Below are 20,369 nucleotides of genomic sequence, written 5' to 3' on the forward strand. Positions count from 1 at the left end.
TCTCAGGAGCAGACCACTAGGGTGCAGGCCTGGTCTTTAGCAAGGGACTACTCATAACACTCACTGTTATGTATGTTGGCCTTGGCTCGGAGAAGCAGTTTAAGACACTCTGTTCTGTTGTGCAGACAACAGTAATGCAACGCACTGTTTCCCCTGGCAGTCTGGACATCCAGATTGTTGCTGTAACAAAATCAAAACACAACACGGTTATACTCATATAATATACTGGGATATAAACCTTTGACATGTTAGACTGACTAAGAATAACACAGGAGCCACTGTCTGACAAATCCATGATGAATAACAACTATCTACTCGGCATGTTTGGCTAACATCCTTGACATGGTCCCATAACTTAGAAGACATGCAGTAAATCTAATCTGGTGTCCTGTGTGAACTTAAGTTTTTCTCTCTCGGTCCCCCTGAGCCAATGCCTACCTGGCTCCCTGACCTGATGACTCTTGTTCTGCCTGCGGCTAGGGAACCCTGACCTGTTCACCGGATGTGATACCTGGTCCCAAACCTGCTGATTCTAGACCCACTCACTCCCTCTCCCTCCCCCTCTCCATCTCACCTGTTGTCTCGACCTCTAAATGCTCAGCTATGCTCAGACCTCTAAATGCCAACTGACTTTTACTCCTTGCAACCAATATAATGTTATATACTGTATATGGGGATACAAACAACCCATCTCTGCAGATTTAGCTGCGAAGAGACAATCATTAGATCACTTGTTTTGGTACTGCCCATATTTTTTATTTATTTTTATTTTTATTTCACCTTTATTTAACCAGGTAGGCAAGTTGAGAACAAGTTCTCATTTACAATTGCGACCTGGCCAAGATAAAGCAAAGCAGTTCGACAGATACAACGACACAGAGTTACACATGGAGTAAAACAAACATACAGTCAATAATACAGTAGAAACAAGTCAATGTATACAATGTGAGCAAATTAGGTGAGAAGGGAGGTAAAGGCAAAAAAGGCCATGGTGGCAAAGTAAATACAATATAGCAAGTAAAACACTGGAATGGTAGTTTTGCAATGGAAGAATGTGCAAAGTAGAAATAAAAATAATGGGGTGCAAAGGAGCAAAATAAATAAATTAATTAAATACAGTTGGGAAAGAGGTAGTTGTTTGGGCTAAATTATAGGTGGGCTATGTACAGGTGCAGTAATCTGTAAGATGCTCTTACAGTTGGTGCTTAAAGCTAGTGAGGGAGATAAGTGTTTCCAGTTTCAGAGATTTTTGTAGTTTGTTCCAGTCATTGGCAGCAGAGAACTGGAAGGAGAGGCGGCCAAAGAAAGAATTGGTTTTGGGGGTGACCAGAGAGATATACCTGCTGGAGCGTGTACTACAGGTGGGAGATGCTATGGTGACCAGCGAGCTGAGATAAGGGGGGACTTTACCTAGCAGGGTCTTGTAGATGACATGGAGCCAGTGGGTTTGGCGACGAGTATGAAGCGAGGGCCAGCCAACGAGGGGAAACAGGTCGCAATGGTGGGTAGTATATGGGGCTTTGGTGACAAAACGGATTGCACTGTGATAGACTGCATCCAATTGGTTGAGTAGGGTATTGGAGGCTATTTTGTAAATGACATCGCCAAAGTCGAGGATTGGTAGGATGGTCAGTTTTACAAGGGTATGTTTGGCAGCATGAGTGAAGGATGCTTTGTTGCGAAATAGGAAGCCAATTCTAGACTTAACTTTGGATTTGAGATGTTTGATATGGGTCTGGAAGGAGAGTTTACAGTCTAACCAGACACCTAAGTATTTGTAGTTGTCCACGTATTCTAAGTCAGAGCCGTCCAGAGTAGTGATGTTGGACAGGCGGGTAGGTGCAGGTAGCGATCGGTTGAAGAGCATGCATTTAGTTTTACTTGTATTTAAGAGCAATTGGAGGCCACGGAAGGAGAGTTGTATGGCATTGAAGCTTGCCTGGAGGGTTGTTAACACAGTGTCCAAAGAAGGGCCGGAAGTATACAGAATGGTATCGTCTGCGTAGAGGTGGATCAGGGACTCACCAGCAGCAAGAGCGACCTCATTGATGTATACAGAGAAGAGAGTCGGTCCAAGAATTGAACCCTGTGGCATCCCCATAGGGCCAGAGGTCCGGACAGCAGACCCTCCGATTTGACACACTGAACTCTATCAGAGAAGTAGTTGGTGAACCAGGCGAGGCAATCATTTGAGAAACCAAGGCTGTCGAGTCTGCCGATGAGCATGTGGTGGTTGACAGAGTCGAAAGCCTTGGCCAGATCAATGAATACGGCTGCACAGTAATGTTTCTTATCGATGGCGGTTAAGATATCGTTTTGGACCTTGAGCGTGGCTGAGGTGCACCCATGACCAGCTCTGAAACCAGATTGCATAGCAGAAAAGGTGTGGTGAGATTCGAAAAGGTCAGTAATCTGTTTGTTGACTTGGCTTTCGAAGACAGCAACGTGAAGAAGGCGCAGCAGCGCCTCTTCAACCTCAGGAGGCTGAAGAAATACGGCTTGTCACCCAAAAGCACTCACAAACTTTTACAGATGGGTTGTATCACCGCCTGGTACGGCAACTGCTCCGCCCACAACCGTAAGGCTTTCCAGAGGGTAGTGAGGTCTGCACAACGCATCACCGGGGGCAAACTACCTGCCCTCCAGGACACCTACACCACCCGATGCCACAGGAAGGCCATAAAGATCATCAAGGACAACAACCACCCGAGCCACTGCCTGTTCTCCCCGCTATCATCCAGAAGGCGAGGTCAGTACAGGTGCATCAAAGCTGGGACCGAGAGACTGAAAAACAGCTTCTATCTCAAGGCCATCAGACTGTTAAACAGCCACCACTAACATTGAGTGGCTGCTGCCAACACACTGACTCAACTCCAGCCACTTTAATAATGGGAATTGATGTAAAATATGTAACTAGCCACTTTAAACAATGCTACTTAATATGTTTACATACCCTACATTATTTATCTCATATGTATACGTATATACTGTACTCTATATCATCTACTGCATCTTTATGTAATACATGTATCACTGGCCACTTTAAACTATGCCACTTTGTTTACATAATCATCTCATATGTATATACTGTACTCGATACCATCTACTGCATCTTGCCTATGCCGCTCTGTACCATCACTCACTCATATATCTTTATGTACATATTCTTTATCCCTTTACACTTGTGTGTATAAGGTAGTAGTTTTGGAATTGTTAGTTAGATTACTCGTTGGTTATTACTGCATTGTCAGAACTAGAAGCACAAGCATTTCGCTACACTCGCATTAACATCTGCTAATGTGTATGTGACAAATACAATTTGATTTGGATTTTTTTTAAATTAAGTACTGGACATCTTTGTAATATATGCCATTTAGCAGACGCTTTTATCCAAAGCGACTTACAGTCATGTGTGCATACATTCTACGTATGGGTGGTCCCGGGGATCGAACCCACTACCCTGGCGTTACAAGCGCCATGCTCTACCAACTGAGCTACAGAACCACTGACATCAAATGGACTTTGGTGGTCAAGATGTGTTGGTTTCTGTACTGATGGCGCAAAAGCCATGACAGGGAGACATAGTGGTGTGGTAACGCGTGTGCAATTTTACAATGATATGTATTTTACAATGATATGGGCAGCGACCCTGTAATGCTTTTACAACATACAGAAGTGCGCTAGTTATCAAGGGGCAAAGTATTGACACATTTTGGGGGGAATTGAGAGACGAGCTTAAAGTTCTCTTTACTGACCATAATTTTCACTTGTCTGACCACTTGCATGATGATGACTTTCTTACACGACTGGCCTATCTGGTTGATGTTTTTTCTCACCTGAATGATCTGAATCAAGGATTACAGGGACTCTCCGCAACTATATTTATTCAATGTGCGGGACAAAATTTAGGCTATGATTAAGAAGTTAGAGCTCTACTCTGTCTGCATTAACAAGGACAGCACACAGGTCTTTCCATCATTGTATGATTTTGTGTCTGAAAATGAACTCAATCTTACGAACAATGTCAAATGTGATATAGCGAAGCACCCGAGTGAGTTGGGTGTGCAATTACACAGGTACTTTCCAAAAAAATGGATGACAAACAACTGGATTCGTTATCCCTTTCATGCCCTGCCTCTAGTCCACCTACCTATATCTGAACAAGAGAGCCTCATCGAAAATGCAACAAGCGGTTCTGTGAATTGAATTTAAATCAGAAGCCACTGACAGATTTCTGGATTGGGCTACGCTCAGAGTATCCTGCCTTGGCAAATCGCGCTGTTAAGACACTGAGGCCCTTTGCAACCACGTACCTGTGTGAGAGTGGATTCTCGGCCCTCACAAGCATGAAAACTAAATACAGGCACAGACGGTGTGTGGAAAATGATACGACTGAGACTCTCGCCAATACAACTCAACATTGCAGAGTAATGAGCATCCTTTCAAGCACACCCTTCTCATTAACCTGTGGTGAGATATTCACAATTTTCGATGAACAAATAAGGTTTTATATGTAAGATGGTTAAATAAAAGAGCAAAATTATTGATATTGTTATTATTATATTATTTGTGCCCTGGTCCTATAAGAGCTCTGTCACTTCCCACAAGCCGGGTTGTGACAAAAACTCTCATTCTTATGTTAAATAAATGTATCATATCGTGTGTGTGTGGCAGGCTTACAATGATGGCAAAACACAACATTTATGAGTGCGCTGACCCTGGTGGTAGAGGGGGTATGCAGCTGGAGGTTGAATGTTTGAAGGGGTACGGGACTATAAAAAGTTTGGGAACCACTGCTCTACAGGAATGATGGAGTCCATCCTAATCATCTTGGCTCCATCTAATGCTGCATCAAATGTAAATTATCCTAGGGGCTTTGCCAGACATAATGCAAGTAACTTAATTTATGTCCCTCTAATTGCCCTGAATACCTATGTTAATCCTCCAGCTATTGTATGCAGTAAATCATGAGCGTATGAACCAGAGGTATACGGGTTGCACTGAGGCGGTGTGCCCTAGTAGGAAGACCACTGTGTGCAGCTCACCCTGCACTATCAGCTCCAATATAAGTAACATGAGCAAGTCTACTTCTGATAAGCTTCCCAGTAAAGCCTTAAAAACAATCAAGCAACCCAGAAAAGTGCAACAGAAATAGCTCATATTAACATATGCAGCCTGATAAACAAGGTCCATGAAGTCCATAACTTACTTGTAACAGATGATATTCATATTCTGACTCTTTCTGAAACTCACTTAGATAATACCTTTGATGATACAGTGGTAGCAATACATGGTTATAACATCTACCGAAAAGACGGAAATGCCAACGGGGGCGATGTTGCGGTCTATATTCACAAACCACATTCCTGTAAAGCATGTGAAATATTGTTGAAGTAATATGACTACAGGTTCATCTGCCTCACCTTAAGCTCATTATTGTGGGAAGGTGCTATAGACCACCAAGTGCTATAACAGTCAGTATATGAATAATGTGTGTGAAATGCACGTGTAGTCAGTGGAGAATAACATTTTCTGGGTGATTTAAATATTGACTGGCTCTCATCAAGCTGTCCACTCAAGAAAAAAACTTCAAACAATAACCAGCGGCTGCAACGTGGTTCAGGTTGTCAGTCAACCTACCAGGGTAGTTACAAACAGGAATGAAATCATTAACATGTATTGATCACATCTTTACTAATGCTGCAGAAATCTCCTTTAAAGCAGCATCCAAATCCATAGGATAGTGAACACAATATAGTAGCCATATCTAGGAAAACCAAAGTTCCAAAGACTGGGTCTACTAATGTAGCGATTCACATGTTGATGATGTAAAGAATATTTGCTGGTCTGTGGTGTGTAATGAAGAGCAACCAGACACTGCACTTGACACTTTTATGAAATTGATTATTCCACTTGGCAACAAATGTTGACACTACACATCCAAGTATATCTGACAAAATTATGAAAGACAAGAATTCTACTTTTGAATTCCGTAAAATCCGTGTGGAATAGGTAAAAAAAATGATGGTTGTCTATCAACAATGACCAGCCACAGGGGTCTGACAATCTGGATGGAAAATTACTGAGGATAATAACAGACAATATTGCCACATTTTTAATGTAAGCCAACTAGAAAGTGTGCGCCCTCAGGCGCACACCCCCCTTTGGCTCGTGGGTGCTACTTTCAGAACTACTGTTTACAAAGTATACAAAAGTACCAGAGAATCTCTTTAAAGCCACAACAAACATCATGCAAGAGTTCAGAGCACAGTTAACAGTTCAGAATTAACAAAGGGCAAGGGTCACATTGGATGGGATTGTCCCTTTGAGCTATAGGAATATAGGGACATTACTAATGGCATTCTTCAGCTTATTTTTTCATGCATTACTACAGCTCTCTTGACTGTCCCTTGAAATAAAAAATCTCTATAAATGCTGCATAAAATTACTTACCAGTTGTGAACAAGAAAGTCCACAATGTGAAGCGAGGTCCTATCAGCCAGCAGGACAGCCAGGTGGAGTGCAGTTTCCCCTTTCTCCTACAAACATGGGAGGGTTGAGTTATGGTTATGTTAAGAGTCTGGCGCCCTGTCCAGAACCAATCCCTATCCACAGAGGGAAGAATAGACGTAAGCAATATCGCTAACATTCCACCTAGCCTATCAGAGGACAGGGTGTAGCTATCACCATATATGTAAACCTATCAAATACTTTCAGAAATCCACAGGTGTCTAGGGTTTAGGGGTTGTTTCTGGACAGGGCCTGGGTCTACATGCACAGGGGTATGGAGTAAGGTTTTGTCTAGGGTGATGGTTAGTCATTGTGTAAGTATACTTACAGGTATGCACCTACACAGGGCTGGCTAAAGGCTGGATGAGGTCAGTGTTATGTACTAAGTTTATGAGGTTAGAGTTTGGATTAGTCATTGGGTGTACCTGCACCGGGTTGGCCAGAGGTTGGCTGAGGTCCAGTCTCACGGCATAGAGCTGGAGCAGGCTGAAGATGTCTCGGCTGCACACTGCCTCCTGTAAATTCCTTCTCAAAGTGGAAAAGGAACTGCTGCTGTGCTGGGCAAACTGACACTCCATGTACTTACACAGGATGAAGTCCTTACGCACCATCCTAATGATACAGAGAGGACGCGCTCATTACACGATACAGATGGGTAATTGCAATTGGGAAATCAGAGCCATATGGAGAGTAAAAAACAGCCTTTTATACATTTCAATGAGAAGTAAATTGGAGGCTACTATGATCAACATCTAAGACAAACAGTAAATCTGTTTTTATATTTTATTTAACTAGGCAAGTCATTTAAGAACAAATTCTTATTTACAATGACTGCCTACCCCGGCCAAACCCTAACGACGCTGGGCCAATTGTGCGCCGCCCTATGGGATTGCTAATCACGGCCGGTTGTGATACAGCCTGGAATCGAACCAGGGTCTCTAGTGACGCCTCTGGCACTGAGATGCAGTGCCTTAGACCGCTGTGCCACTCAGGAGCCCCTGTTGAAACTACAATTTCTTAAAAGCACTAAAAGAATGACATTTTCAGTTCATGGGTACATTCACTAATGCAAACATGAACTGAACATCAGTGTGTGACTCATTATTTTGCCAAAAATGTTAAGACTAGCAGGGGGGGGGGGGGGGGGGGGGAGTGGATTGTGCTTAATGGAAATGGATTGTGCTTATGGCGCATGTCCACATATAACACGGTTGTAGTTATGCTTTTCTTACACACCGTAACCACTAGACAGGACCTTACTAATAAGGGGTTCACAGACATGTCAACCATTTTTGTGTTATCACAACACACTGTTCCATCTTAAATTATTTTCTCATAGTTTGAAATAGTAAATATCAAAATACAATTCAAATATATTTTCGGCAGTGAGCTTTTCAACACAGCACACTATTAAATCTCAAATGCATGCTCCAAAACGTAATGCATTTATAAAAATGTAATGTATAAAATGTTCCACGAGTTATCTTTTAAAGGAGTTCGGAGGAATATGATTAGGCTTAACTTTGATATAGCCATCTCTAAATTCCCATAGCAAGCTGAGCAGTTCTAGGGAATCATACAGCTGTAGGTGATTGGCTGCAGTTTGAGGACTGGGGAGTAATTCCAGCCCTGCTCATCACTCACATGTCACTTTCTGCCGTGGGTTTCAGTGAGGGACTCATGACATTGGCTTCCACTATCTCATTGAAGCCTGAATTGCCCATGTTCTTTGCCAGCTTAAAAAAGAGAAGGGGGGGGGGGGGGGGAATTATGAAAAACCATTCACAATAGAGTTGAGAGGAGCTTGACCAACTACTAAAACTGATTTCACATCAAACAAAGAAGCATATAGGACACTGACCCAGTTGGTGACAATCACTGAGTTGTTGAATAGATTTTAAAAAATCACTAACTTATTTGTCCTCAAATCATGCAACTAATGCCATGGCTGCTGCATATTTAATTGAGTTTAAATCCCTATTGTTACATTCTACCTCATCACAAATTGAGGAGAGTAATGAACACCGTTGGGGAACTATTCTAACCGTTTATTCTGAGAGTACTTTTCATATTCACCATTTACCTATTCTTACCCTCCATGTGGTATTCTTAACATTCATAGTTGTTTTGTCCAACTAAAGATTCAGAGGCACTCACCATTAGCTCGGAGGTACCCAGCTTGTCCAGGGAAAGAGACTTGATCCGGGAGTAGTGCACGCCCATCTCTCTGTGTATCCCAGAGCACTCGATACATGTCAGGATGCCCAAGTTTGTGGAGATCCAGGTTGGGTCTAAAGAGAGACATAGTGGACATAGTTTATAGTATGCCGGCAGTATAAGGTTTGTCATTTGCAAAACTATGCCTTATGGAAGACAGTTGCATGCAAGCACTTGTGAGAAACTATTTTTAGTGTTTCTAAAAGGTGTATTTTTCTGGTCATGGTGCAAAGGCCCACGAAGCAACATTTAGAAACACCAACATTTTCAATCCAAACAGTCAGTTCTTAAGCAGGGTCAACAGAGCTAGGTGCACATTGCACCATGCACATTTACCAACCTTATTAAACTTGTGTTTGACCAGATACAATGCTATTTTAAAGTACACAAATTGACAAAAGAATTCCATCATGCTGGAACAGGACAAACCAGTGTGTGTTGCGTGAGGACACTCAACAAGCACAGCAGTTAAACAAATGACTGATGATTGGCTGAGAGAAATTGATGATAGAATGATTGTGGGTGATGTTTTGTTAGACTTCAGTGCAGATTTCGACATTATTGATCATAGCCTACTGTTGGAAAAACTTGTGTTATGGATTTACACCCCCTGCTATAACGTGAATGAAGAGTTACTTGTTCTAACAGAACACAGAGGGTGTTCTTTGAATGGAAACCTATCAAATATAATCCAGTTAGAATCAGGAAATCCCCAGGGTAACTGTTTAGGCCCATTGCTTTTTTCAATTATTACTAACAACATGCCACTAACTTTGAGCAAAGCCAGAGTTTCTATGTATGAGGATGACAACACTATACACGTCAGCTACTACAGGGACTGAAATGACCAACACTCAAAAAACAAAGAGCTGCAGTTAGTTTCAGAGTGGGTGGCAAGGAATAAGTTAGACCTAAATATTTCTAAAACTAAAATCATTGTATTTAGAACAAAACACTCACTAAACCCTAAACCTCAACTAAATCTTGTACTAAATAATGTGGAAATTGAGCAAGTTGAGATGACTAAACTGCTATGGTCAAAACATATTGATGCAGTAGTACCTAAGATCAAATCAAATCAAATTTGATTTGTCACATACAGATGGTTAGCAGATGTTAATGCGAGTGTAGCGAAATGCTTGTGCTTCTAGTTCCGACAATGCAGTGATAACCAACAAGTTATCTAACTAACAATTCCAAAACTACTGTCTTATACACAGTGTAAGGGGATAAAGAATATGTACATAAGGATATATGAATGAGTGATGGTACAGGGCAGCATACACTGATGGTATCGAGTACAGTATATACATATGAGATGAGTATGTAGACAAAGTAAACAAAGTGGCATAGTTAAAGTGGCTAGTGATACATGTATTACATAAGGATGCAGTCGATGATATAGAGTACAGTATATACGTATGCATATGAGATGAATAATGTAGGGTAAGTAACATTATATAAGGTAGCATTGATTAAAGTGGCTAGTGATATATTTACATCATTTCCCATCAATTCCCATTATTAAAGTGGCTGGAGTTGGGTCAGTGTCAATGACACGATGGGGGAAGTCTGTCTATAATAATAAAGCGATGCTCTGCCTTATAAACAACACTTTCAACAAGGCAGGTCCTACAGGCCCAAGTTTTGTTGCACCTTGACTACTGTTCAGTCGTGTAGTTAGGTTCCACAAAAAAGGACTTAGGAAAATTGCAATTGGCTCAGAAAAGGGCAGCATGGCTGGCCCTTGGATGTCAACAGAGAGCTAATATTAATACTATGCATGTCAATCTCTCTTGGCTGAAAGTGGAAAGTGAACGTCTGATTTAAAGAAAACACCTTATGGAACCATATGGAACAGTGGGGACTGTGAAGCAACACAAACATTAGCACAGACACATGAATACACACACACACGATAACATACGCACTATACATACACATGGATTTAGTACTGTAGATATGTGGTAGTGGTGGAGTAGGGGCCTGAGGGCACACAGTGTGTTGTGAAATGTTTTAAAATTGTATAAACTGCCTTAATTTTGCTGCTTTGGCAGCAGCTAATGGGGATCCATAACAAATAGAAATACACTGCGCCCTAACTGCAGGGAACGAAATTCCTCTGACAAATCTAATCTTCCTCTGACAGCACACCAGAGCTGGGGTCAATTGCAATTCAATTCAATTCAGGAAGTAAACTTCTGTTTGAGGAATTGTAATTTCAGTTTACTTTCCCAATTGACTGATTTGAAATAGAATTGACCCCTAACCGGCTGAAGCACACTGTAGGCATGGTCTGACCTGGCGCCCCACAGTCACAGCACATGTTGTTGCCGGGCATGCGGCGGATATCCTCGGTAATGGCTCTGGTCAGGTCCTCAACACTGTTGTCTCCACTGGACTTCCGCTCATCCAGAGCCACATTAAGGGCTTTCTGCTTACTGTTGGTCAGCACTGAGATCCACCTGCATGATAAAAAGAAAAGGGAAAGTAAAAAGGTCTATTCCATAGTCTCAGTCGGTATTAGATAGAATGTCATGGCCCGCCTGCCTGTGAGGAAAACAACCTGTGGTTACCTAGGCCCACAGCAAAAAAACTTTTCCAAACACAATTGTCTTGTCATCTGCTTGTTTTGGTCCATTACAAAACTACAATCAAGAAAAGTACATGTCTAAAGATTAATTTTCAACACTGCCTGCTCCCGAGCATTCTCACTACTTCAAAAAACGTAATATTGTAGTGCTTCCCTCAAGCACCTTGTCATGATGGTGCTAGCAGCCACGTGAGTGAGTGAGTGAGTGAGTGAGTGAGTGAGTGAGTGAGTGAGTGAGTGAGTGCTTGCTAGCTAGCTACCAACTGGAACATTAAGATAGCCATACCAACAACACAAACAAACGGCCTACACAGCTACAAGTAGTGAGTGGAGTAACAAACGGACTACACTAAACAAGTTAAATGTCTTAACGGAGATGAAATGTTTTCAACACAGATATAGTAGCAACGTGTAGCCTAACAGTAAATAAATGCTGCTTTCAATAACACTCAAATTCTGTTTCATGGCTGAAAAAGGTGAACACTATAGAGCAGGGATGGGCAAACAGCATGCCGCTGCACCTCTTTTGAAGGCCCTCAGGTCAACCCCCCCCCCCAAAAAATGAAAAACAGCATCCTGCTGCACCCCTTTGAAGGCCCTCAGGTCAATCCCCCCCCCCCCAAAAAGGCAAACAGCATGCCACTGCACCCCTTTTGAAGGCCCTCAGGTCAATCCCCCCCCCCCAAAAAAGGCAAACAGCATGCCGCTGCACCTCTTGAAGGCCCTCAGGTCAATCCCCCCTCCCAAAAAAAGAAACTCAGTCGGGGTCTCAACTTGAGCAGACCCACGAGCAACTGGGCCTCCTGAGTGGTGCAGTGGTCTAAGGCACTGCATCCCAGTGCTAGCTGTGCCACTAGAGATTCTGTGTTAGAGTCCAGGCTCTGTTGCAGCCGGCAACGACCGGGAGACCCATGGGGCGGCGCACAATTGGCCCAGCGTCGTCCGGGTTAGGGGAGGGTTTGTCGGCAGGGATGTCCTTGTCCCATCGCCCACTAGCGACTCCTGTGGCGGGCCAGGCGCAGTGCACACTGACACAGTCGCCAGGTGTACGGTGTTTCCTCCAACATATTGTGTAAAGAAGCAGTGAGGCTTGGTTGGGATGTGTTTCGGAGGACGCAGGGCTCTCAACCTTTGCCTCTCCCGAGTTCATACGGGAGCTGCAGCGATGAGACAAGGCTGTAACTATCAATTGGATACCACGAAATTGGGGAGAAAAAAAAACGGGTAAAAATGATCATTATTTTTTTAAAGACCAGCGAGCGGCCCTTTACGATGAGCTAAGATTTTTTGTGGCCCCCACCCCCAACAAAGTTGCCTGTCCCTTGCTATAGAAAGGTTACTCACGCAACACACACTGGCTCATCATCAGCAAGAAAGTGATATGTGCGATTATCTAGAACACAAGAGAAAATACGTTAAATCAGAAAGTCTGCATCCAAAGAAAATGTTTCACATTTAAATGAAAGGAGCTCTCATCAAATCACATTTTATTGGTCACATACACATATTCAGCAGAAGTTATTGCAGGTGTAGTGAAATGCTTAAGTTCCTAGCTCAAAAAGTACAGTAATATCTAACAATACAAAAATCTAAAAGTAAAACAATAGAATTAAGAAATATATATATATTATGATGAGCGACGTCGGAGTGGCATTGACTAAAATACAGTAGAATAGAAAACGGTATATGCATATGAAATGAGATAAGCAGTGTCTAAACATTATTAAAGTGACTCGTGTTCCATCATATAAGTGGCCAGTGACTCCATGTCTACATACAGATGAAGCCGGAAGTTTACAAAAACACTTAGGTTAGAGTCATTAAAACTCGTTTTTCAATCACACCACAAATTTCTTGTCAACAAACTATCGTTTTGGCAAGTCGGTTAAGACATCTACTTTGTGCATGACACAAGTAATTTTTCCAACAATTGTTGACAGACAGATTACTTCACTTAATCACAATTCCAGTGGGTCAGAAGTTTACATACACATAGTTAACTGTGCCTTTAAACAGCCTGGAAAATTCCAGAAAATTATGTCATGGCTTTAGAAGCTTTTGATGGGCTAATTGACATAATTTGAGTCAATTGGAGGTGTACCTGTGGATGCATTTCAAGGTCTACCTTCAAACTCAGTGCCCCTTTGCTTGACATCATGGGAAAATCAAAAGAGATCAGCCAAGACCTCAGAAGAAAAAAAGTAGACCTCCACAAGTCTGGTTCATCATTGGGAGCAATTTCCAGATGCCTGAAGGTACATTCATCTGCCCAAACAATAGTACCCAAGTATAAACACCATGGGACCACGGAGCCATCGTACCGCTCAGGAAGGACACGCGTTCTGTCTCCTAGAGATGAACGTACTTTGGTGCAAAAAGTGCAAATCAATCCCAGAACAGCAGCAAAGGACATTGTGAAGATGCTGGTGGAAACCGGTACAAACGTATCTATATCCACAATAAAACAAGTCCTATATCGACATAACCTGAAAGGCCTCTCAGCAAGGAAGAAGACACTTTTTGGAGAAATGTCCTCTGGTCTGATGAAACTAAAATAGAACTGTTTGACCATAATGACCATCGTTATGTTTGGAGGAAAAAGGGGGAGGCTTAAAAGCTGAAGAACACCATCCCAAACGTGAAGCATGGGAGTGGCAGCATCATGTTGTGGGGGTGCTTTGTTGCAAGAGGAACTGGTGCACTTCACAAAATAGATAGCTTCATGAGGGAGGAAAATTATGTGGATATATTGAAGCAACATCTCAGGACATCAGTCAGGAGGTTAAAGCTTGGTCGCAAATGGGTCTTCCAAATGGACAATGACCCCAAGCATACTTCCAAAGTTGTGGCAAAATGGCTTAAGGAAAACAAAGTCAAGGTATTACAGTGGCCATCACAAAGCCCTGACCTCAATCCTATAGAACAGTTGTGGGCAGAATTGAAAAAGCGTGTGCGGGCAAGAAGGCCTACAAACCTGACTCTGTTACACCAGCTTTGTCAGATGAATGGGCCAAAATTCACCCAACTTATTGTGGGAAACTTGTGGACTGCTACCCGAAACATTTGACCCAAGTTAAACAATTTAAAGGCAAAGCTATCAAATACTAATTGAGTGTATGTAAACTTCTGACCCACTGGGAATGTGATGAAATAAATAAAAGCTGAAATAAATAATTCTCTACTATTATTCTGACATTTCACATTGTTAAAATAAAGTGGTGATCCTAACTGACCTAAGACAGGGAATTTTTACTAGGAAGAAATGTCAGGAATTGTGAAAAACTGAGTTGAAATGTATTTGACTAAGGTGCATGTAAACCTCAGACTTCAAACTGTGTATAGGGCAGCAGCTTCTAAGGTGCAGGGTTGAGTAACCGGGTGGTAGCCGGCTAGTGATGGCTATTTAACAGTTTGACGGCCTTGAAAAATAAGTGTTTTTTCAGTCACTCGGTCCCAGCTTTGATGCACTTGTACTGACGTAGGCTTCTGAATGAAAGCGGGGTGCAGGCGTTGCGCGGGTGGTTGATGTCCTTAATGATATTTTTGGCCTTCCTGTGATATCGGGTGCTGTAGGTGTCCTGGAGGGCAGGCGGTATGCCCCGGTGATGTGTTGTGCAGACCGCACCATCCTCTGGAGATCCCTGTAGTTGGTGCAATTGCCGTACCAGGTGGTAATACAGCCTGTTTGTGAAGGTCATAGGGGACAAGCCAAATTTCTTCAGCCTCCTGAGGTTGAAGAGGCACTGTTGCGCCTTCACCACACTATCTGTGTGGGTGAACCAACAATGCAGTTCAAGAAATAGAGTTAAGAAAATATTTACTATATAAACAAAAGTAAAAAAATATATAATAAAAAGTAACACATAAAGATATTACAGTTTTCAGTGATGTTGACACTGTGGAACTTGAAGCTTTCCAAATTCTCTACTGCATGTGTATAGGGGCATGTTCCCTCTGCTTTTTCCTGAAGTCCACGCTCCGCTCCTTCGTTTTGTTGACGTAGAGGGAGAGGTTATGTTCCTGGCACCACTCCACCAAGGCTTAAGACAATTAAATACTCTACTAACAAATAAGCTGTTACACTTATTATTATATGTATCTCCCTTAAGGTCCCTGTGTAATGTGATGTTGTACCCCCTAGCCCAATTGTCCTTTGTATATTATTTATTTATACTTGTTCCACATGTACTTCCTGTATTGATTTGTTAATTTAAAAAAACATTCAAACCACTCCACCAGGGCCCTCATCAGTGATGTGTATGCCAAGGAACTTGAAGCTTTCCACCTTCTCCACTGTGGTCCCGTCGATGTGGATAGGGGCATGCTCCCTCTGCTGTTTCCTGAACTTCACGATAAGCTTCTTTGTTTTGCAGACTGAATGAGAGGTTATTTTCCTGGCACCACTCTCCCAGGGCCCTCACCTTCTCCCTGTAGGCTGTCTCGTCATTGTTGGTAATCAGGCCTACTATGGTTGTGTTGTCTGCAAACTTGATGATTGAGTTAGAGGCGCGTGACCACTAGGGATGAAACATTTCCCAGTAATAATACTACATTTGCTATTCCCTTGTTTACAGAGTGGGAGTGCAGAAGGCAAACCCAGTGATGCTACTGGTCCCTCCTCTACAGTTGTGACACAGACACTTGAGCAAGCATTTAAAATATGTAGGCTGTTTATGCACCCTCATCAAAAAATGCTCAGGACCTCACTGCACTCATTTCATATTACATTGCAAAGGACATGATGCCATTTCAAATTGTTGAGGGCCTGGCTTTCTGAGGCTGATGAAGGTTGCTGTGCCTCACTACAAAGTGAGTGCTGCTAATTGTATTTGTTGCTTACTTAAGGTTGTGTTCATTTAGACCTGCACTAGGGAAACCTTTACCTCTCATGGCCACATGGTTTCATCTTTAATGTTAATGTTATTGTTTTAATGTTTATGCACACAAAGTGCATAGTGCTGCTAATTGTATTTGTTGTTTGTTGTTTTTCAATATAAAACTTGGTGAAATGATTTCAGTGTGAGTTTCAGTACTTTTTGATCACTTCCAGCACATTTTAACAATACCGTACCGCGATAATACTGATAACCGTGATACTTTTGGTCACTATAATCGTGATATGACATTTTCATAACGTTTCATCTCTAGTGTCCACGCAGTCATGGGTGAACAGGGAGTACAGGAGGGGGCTGACTATGAACCCTTGTGGGACCCCTGTTTTGAGGATCAGTGAAGTGGAGGTGTTGTATCCTATCTTCACCAGCTAGGGTCAGCCAGTCAGGAAGTTCAGGACCCAGTTGCACAGGGCGGGGTTCAGGACCAGGGCCCCGAGCATCAACACTATGGTGTTGAAGGCTGAGCTATAGTCAATGAACAGCATTCTTACACAGGCATTCCTTTTGTCAAGGTGGAATAGGGCAGTGTGCAGTGCAATGTCACGACTCCACTGCAACTCCACTGTCTCTGAACTGACGTCTTGTCTGTGTGCCTTACGGAGGGAATAACTACACTGTTTTTATTCAACCATATTCCCAGTCACCAGGCCGTGGTTAAATGAGGTGGTTTGCGCTTTCAGTTTAGCGCCAATGCTGCCATCTATCCACGGTTTCTGGTTTGGGTAGGTTTTAATAGTCACAGTGGGAACCACATCCCTTATACACTTCCTGATGAACTCAGTCACTGTGTCCGTGTATACATCAATGTTTTTATCCGAGGTTACCAGGAACATAGCAAAGTCTGCATGACAACATGTGTGTGTGTGTTTTATACGGCATACGCAATAATTATGACCTGAACTCATAATGAACATAGGTCATGGTTGACAGGCATGATTATTTCAAAGAGCGATGTTTCCAAATTATTTGGACTAAAACATTTTATTGAATTTTGGACGAACAGAGGAGAACAAATTTCAGATGCAAATTAGACCGTAAAGTTAAATTGTACGTATATTTTCAAACCTGGTTAGGGAGGCTGACTTACGAGAAATGAGGTCAAAGCACTTCTTGTCCTCCAGACTGGGCTTGACTTGGCACGTGAGCAGGTTGAGTTTGGCTGGTGGTTTGTTGGGCTGAGGAAAGGATAGCATGGTTACTCCCAGGGAAGTCCCTCCTGCAGATGACAATAATGTATGCCATTGCCCCAACTGATGACCAAGCTATGTTAAAGCTGAAATCTGACTTTACCTTACAGAAAAAGCCCTAATTGGTTTAAAATGTGTACTTAATGCAAGCAAGACTAAATATATGTTCTCTAGTTCTCTCACTGCTCTCTTTCACCAAGGTCTCTTTAGTATCATCTCTCTCTCTTTGTCAATTGTGTTTTGCTTTGACAGAAGTGCAATAGAACATGGTAATGATTAAACATGGGGTTTATCGTTATTTTCAGCAATTAAAGTGACCAACAGTGAAAAAAACACTGCTTTCAATGACATTCAAATGCTGTTTCATGGCTGGAAATTGTGAACACTATAAGAGCAGGAAAGGGCAATGGGCGGGCCGCGGCCCACATTTTGAAGGATATACAGATGAGCAAGTTAAAAAGCTATGATTTAAAGTGGGCTTATTTTTAAGAAATAGATCTTGCATCTCCCTAAATAGCAGGAAGACGAATTGAACAGTCGACTTTCCTGCCATTTCTTGATTATGGTGACACCATTTGCCAGATTGCAGCAAATGGTGTAACTCGGGCAGTTGTTGTTGCCATCCTGTACCTGTCCCACAGGTGTGATGTTTGGATATACCGATCCTGTGCAGGTGTTGTTACACGCGGTCTGCCACTGTGAGGACGATCAGCTGTCCGTCCTGTCTCAGGCATCTCACAATATGGACATAGGAATTTATTGCCCTGGCCACATTTGCAATCCTGATGCCTCCTTCAGGCATGCCTAAGGCACGTTTACGCAGGGGAGCAGGGACCCTGGGCATCTTTCTTTTGGTGTTTTTCAAAGTCCGTAGAAAGGCCTCTTTAGTGTCCTAAGTTTTCATAACTGTGACCTTAATTGCCTACAGTCTAAGCTGTTAGTGTCTTAATTACCGTTCCACAGGTGCATGTTCATTAACTGTTTATGGTTCATTGAAGAAGCATGGGAAACCGTGTTTAAACCCTTTACAATGAAGATCTGTGAAGCTATTTGGATTTTTCTGAATTCTATGTGACAGACAGGGTCCTGAAAAATGGATGTTTATTTTTTGCTGAGTTTAGCTAGCTGCTAAGAGGACGTCATGTCATTGGAGGAGTGGGTGAGTGACTGACTAACTTTTTCTCCTTGTATCGTTTTACGGTGGCTACACAGCCAAGATGTTGCAACTGCCTGTAAACACATAGTCCAGTTCAAAGAGAATGATGGCAGGCCCTTGTCGCAGTTTGCTTGTCAGAAAATGCAAGAAAAACTAAATTGTCATATTCTTCCTGGTGGTGTATATGAACAGATTTGTATAATATTTAATGTTGCTAAAATGCTGTCAGTTGCACTTTAAGCATTAAAGTTACACTTTATTTTAGGGTACAGAAAACAGCAGGTATTTACTAAAAGATAACATGGTAATCACATAGTAATATTATTGCCACCGTGCTTTTACACCTGCATTGTTTGCTGTTTGGGGTTTTAGGCTGGGTTTCTGTACAGCACTTTGAGATATCAGCTGATGTACGAAGGGATATATAAATAAATTTGATTTGATTTTGATTAATAACCTATCACATTTGATTCATTAAAAAAGCCCCACCAGGCACTATTTAGTACCAGGTTATCATCAATTGTGTCAGAAGATAATCCACAACACTGAACTCACAGTTCCATGTGCAATAGTTAGGTAGCAGTTCTGCACAGTGCAATTCCTCTTCTGCCACATCTTTCTCAACCTGCACGGAACAAATACCAAGAGTGAAAATTTTTCAGCCTACAATCTGACTGAGGTACTGTGATGTAATTGTATGGAAGCTCAAATGAAATTCTCACTATACACATAGTGATACTACATCCGTCTAGTATAAATAGGATTTCACTTGTACAGTGGAAAGTAAGTATGTGAACCCTCTGGAAATGCCTGGATTTCTGCATAAATTGGTTAGAAATTGTGATTTGATCTTCATCGAAGTCACAAAATAGACAGTGTGTTTTAACAAATAACACTCACATTATTGTATTTTTATTGTATATATTGAATACATCATTTAAACATTCACAGTGTAGGTTGGAAAAAGTATGTGAACCACTAGGCGAATGACTTCAAAAGTTAATTGGAGTCGGCTAACCTGGAGTCCGGTCTATGAGACGAGATTGGAGATGTTGGTTAGAGCTGCCCTGCCCTATATAAAAACACTCACAAAATTTGAGTGCTATTCACAAGAAGCATTGCCTGATGTGAACCATGCATCAAACAAAAAAGATCTCTGAAGACCTAAGACTAAGAATTGTAGACTTATATAAAGCTGGAAAGGGTTACAAATGTATCTCTAAAAGCCTTGATGTTCATCAGTCCACGGTAAGACAGAAGAAGCCACTGCTGTCCAAAAAATACATTCCTGCACATCTGAAGTTCGCAAAATGTTCCACAGAGCTACTGGTAAAATATTCTGTGGACAAATGAAACTAAAATTGAGTTGTTTGGGAGGAAGGAACACACAACACTATGTGTGGAGAAAAAAGGCACTGCACACCAACATCAAAACCTCCCCCAACTGTGAAGTATGATAGAGGGAGCATCATGGTTTGGGGCAGCTTTGCTGCCTCATGGCCTGGACATCTTAGTATCATCGACAGAAAAATTAATTCACAAGTTCATCAAGACTTTTTGCAGGAGAATATAAGGCTATCTGTCCGCCTATTGAAGCGCAACAGAAGTTGGGTGACGCAGAAGTTGGGTGACGCAGAAGTAAATCAACAACAGAATGGCTTCATCAGAAGAAATTACACCTTCCGGAGTCCTGACCTCGATTGAGATGCTGTGGCATGACCTCAAGAGAGCGTTTCACACCGGACATCCCAAAAATATTGCTATACTGAAACAGTTTTGTAAAGAGGAATGGTCCAAAGTTCCTCCTGACC

At 42.1% G+C, this 20,369-nt stretch overlaps 1 protein-coding gene across 2 annotated transcripts in view; it reads right to left on the bottom strand.

Annotated features, from left to right (window-relative positions):
- unm_sa1614 (un-named sa1614) overlaps positions 1-20,369 on the bottom strand; it is a 102,677-nt gene that overhangs the window by 63,593 nt on the left and 18,715 nt on the right. For both annotated transcript variants that reach the window (XM_046319913.1, XM_046319914.1), the window contains exons 11-19: positions 19,114-19,183; positions 17,303-17,390; positions 12,665-12,713; positions 11,029-11,192; positions 8,668-8,801; positions 8,155-8,246; positions 6,936-7,122; positions 6,454-6,539; positions 65-180 (exon numbers count right to left, since the gene is read on the bottom strand). In XM_046319913.1, the coding sequence (XP_046175869.1) occupies positions 65-180; positions 6,454-6,539; positions 6,936-7,122; positions 8,155-8,246; positions 8,668-8,801; positions 11,029-11,192; positions 12,665-12,713; positions 17,303-17,390; positions 19,114-19,183 (986 nt within the window). The remainder of the gene's footprint in view (positions 1-64; positions 181-6,453; positions 6,540-6,935; positions 7,123-8,154; positions 8,247-8,667; positions 8,802-11,028; positions 11,193-12,664; positions 12,714-17,302; positions 17,391-19,113; positions 19,184-20,369) is intronic.

The sequence above is a fragment of the Oncorhynchus gorbuscha genome, linkage group LG21 (genome assembly GCF_021184085.1).
Source record: "Oncorhynchus gorbuscha isolate QuinsamMale2020 ecotype Even-year linkage group LG21, OgorEven_v1.0, whole genome shotgun sequence".
NCBI classification, from domain to species: Eukaryota; Metazoa; Chordata; class Actinopteri; order Salmoniformes; family Salmonidae; genus Oncorhynchus; species Oncorhynchus gorbuscha.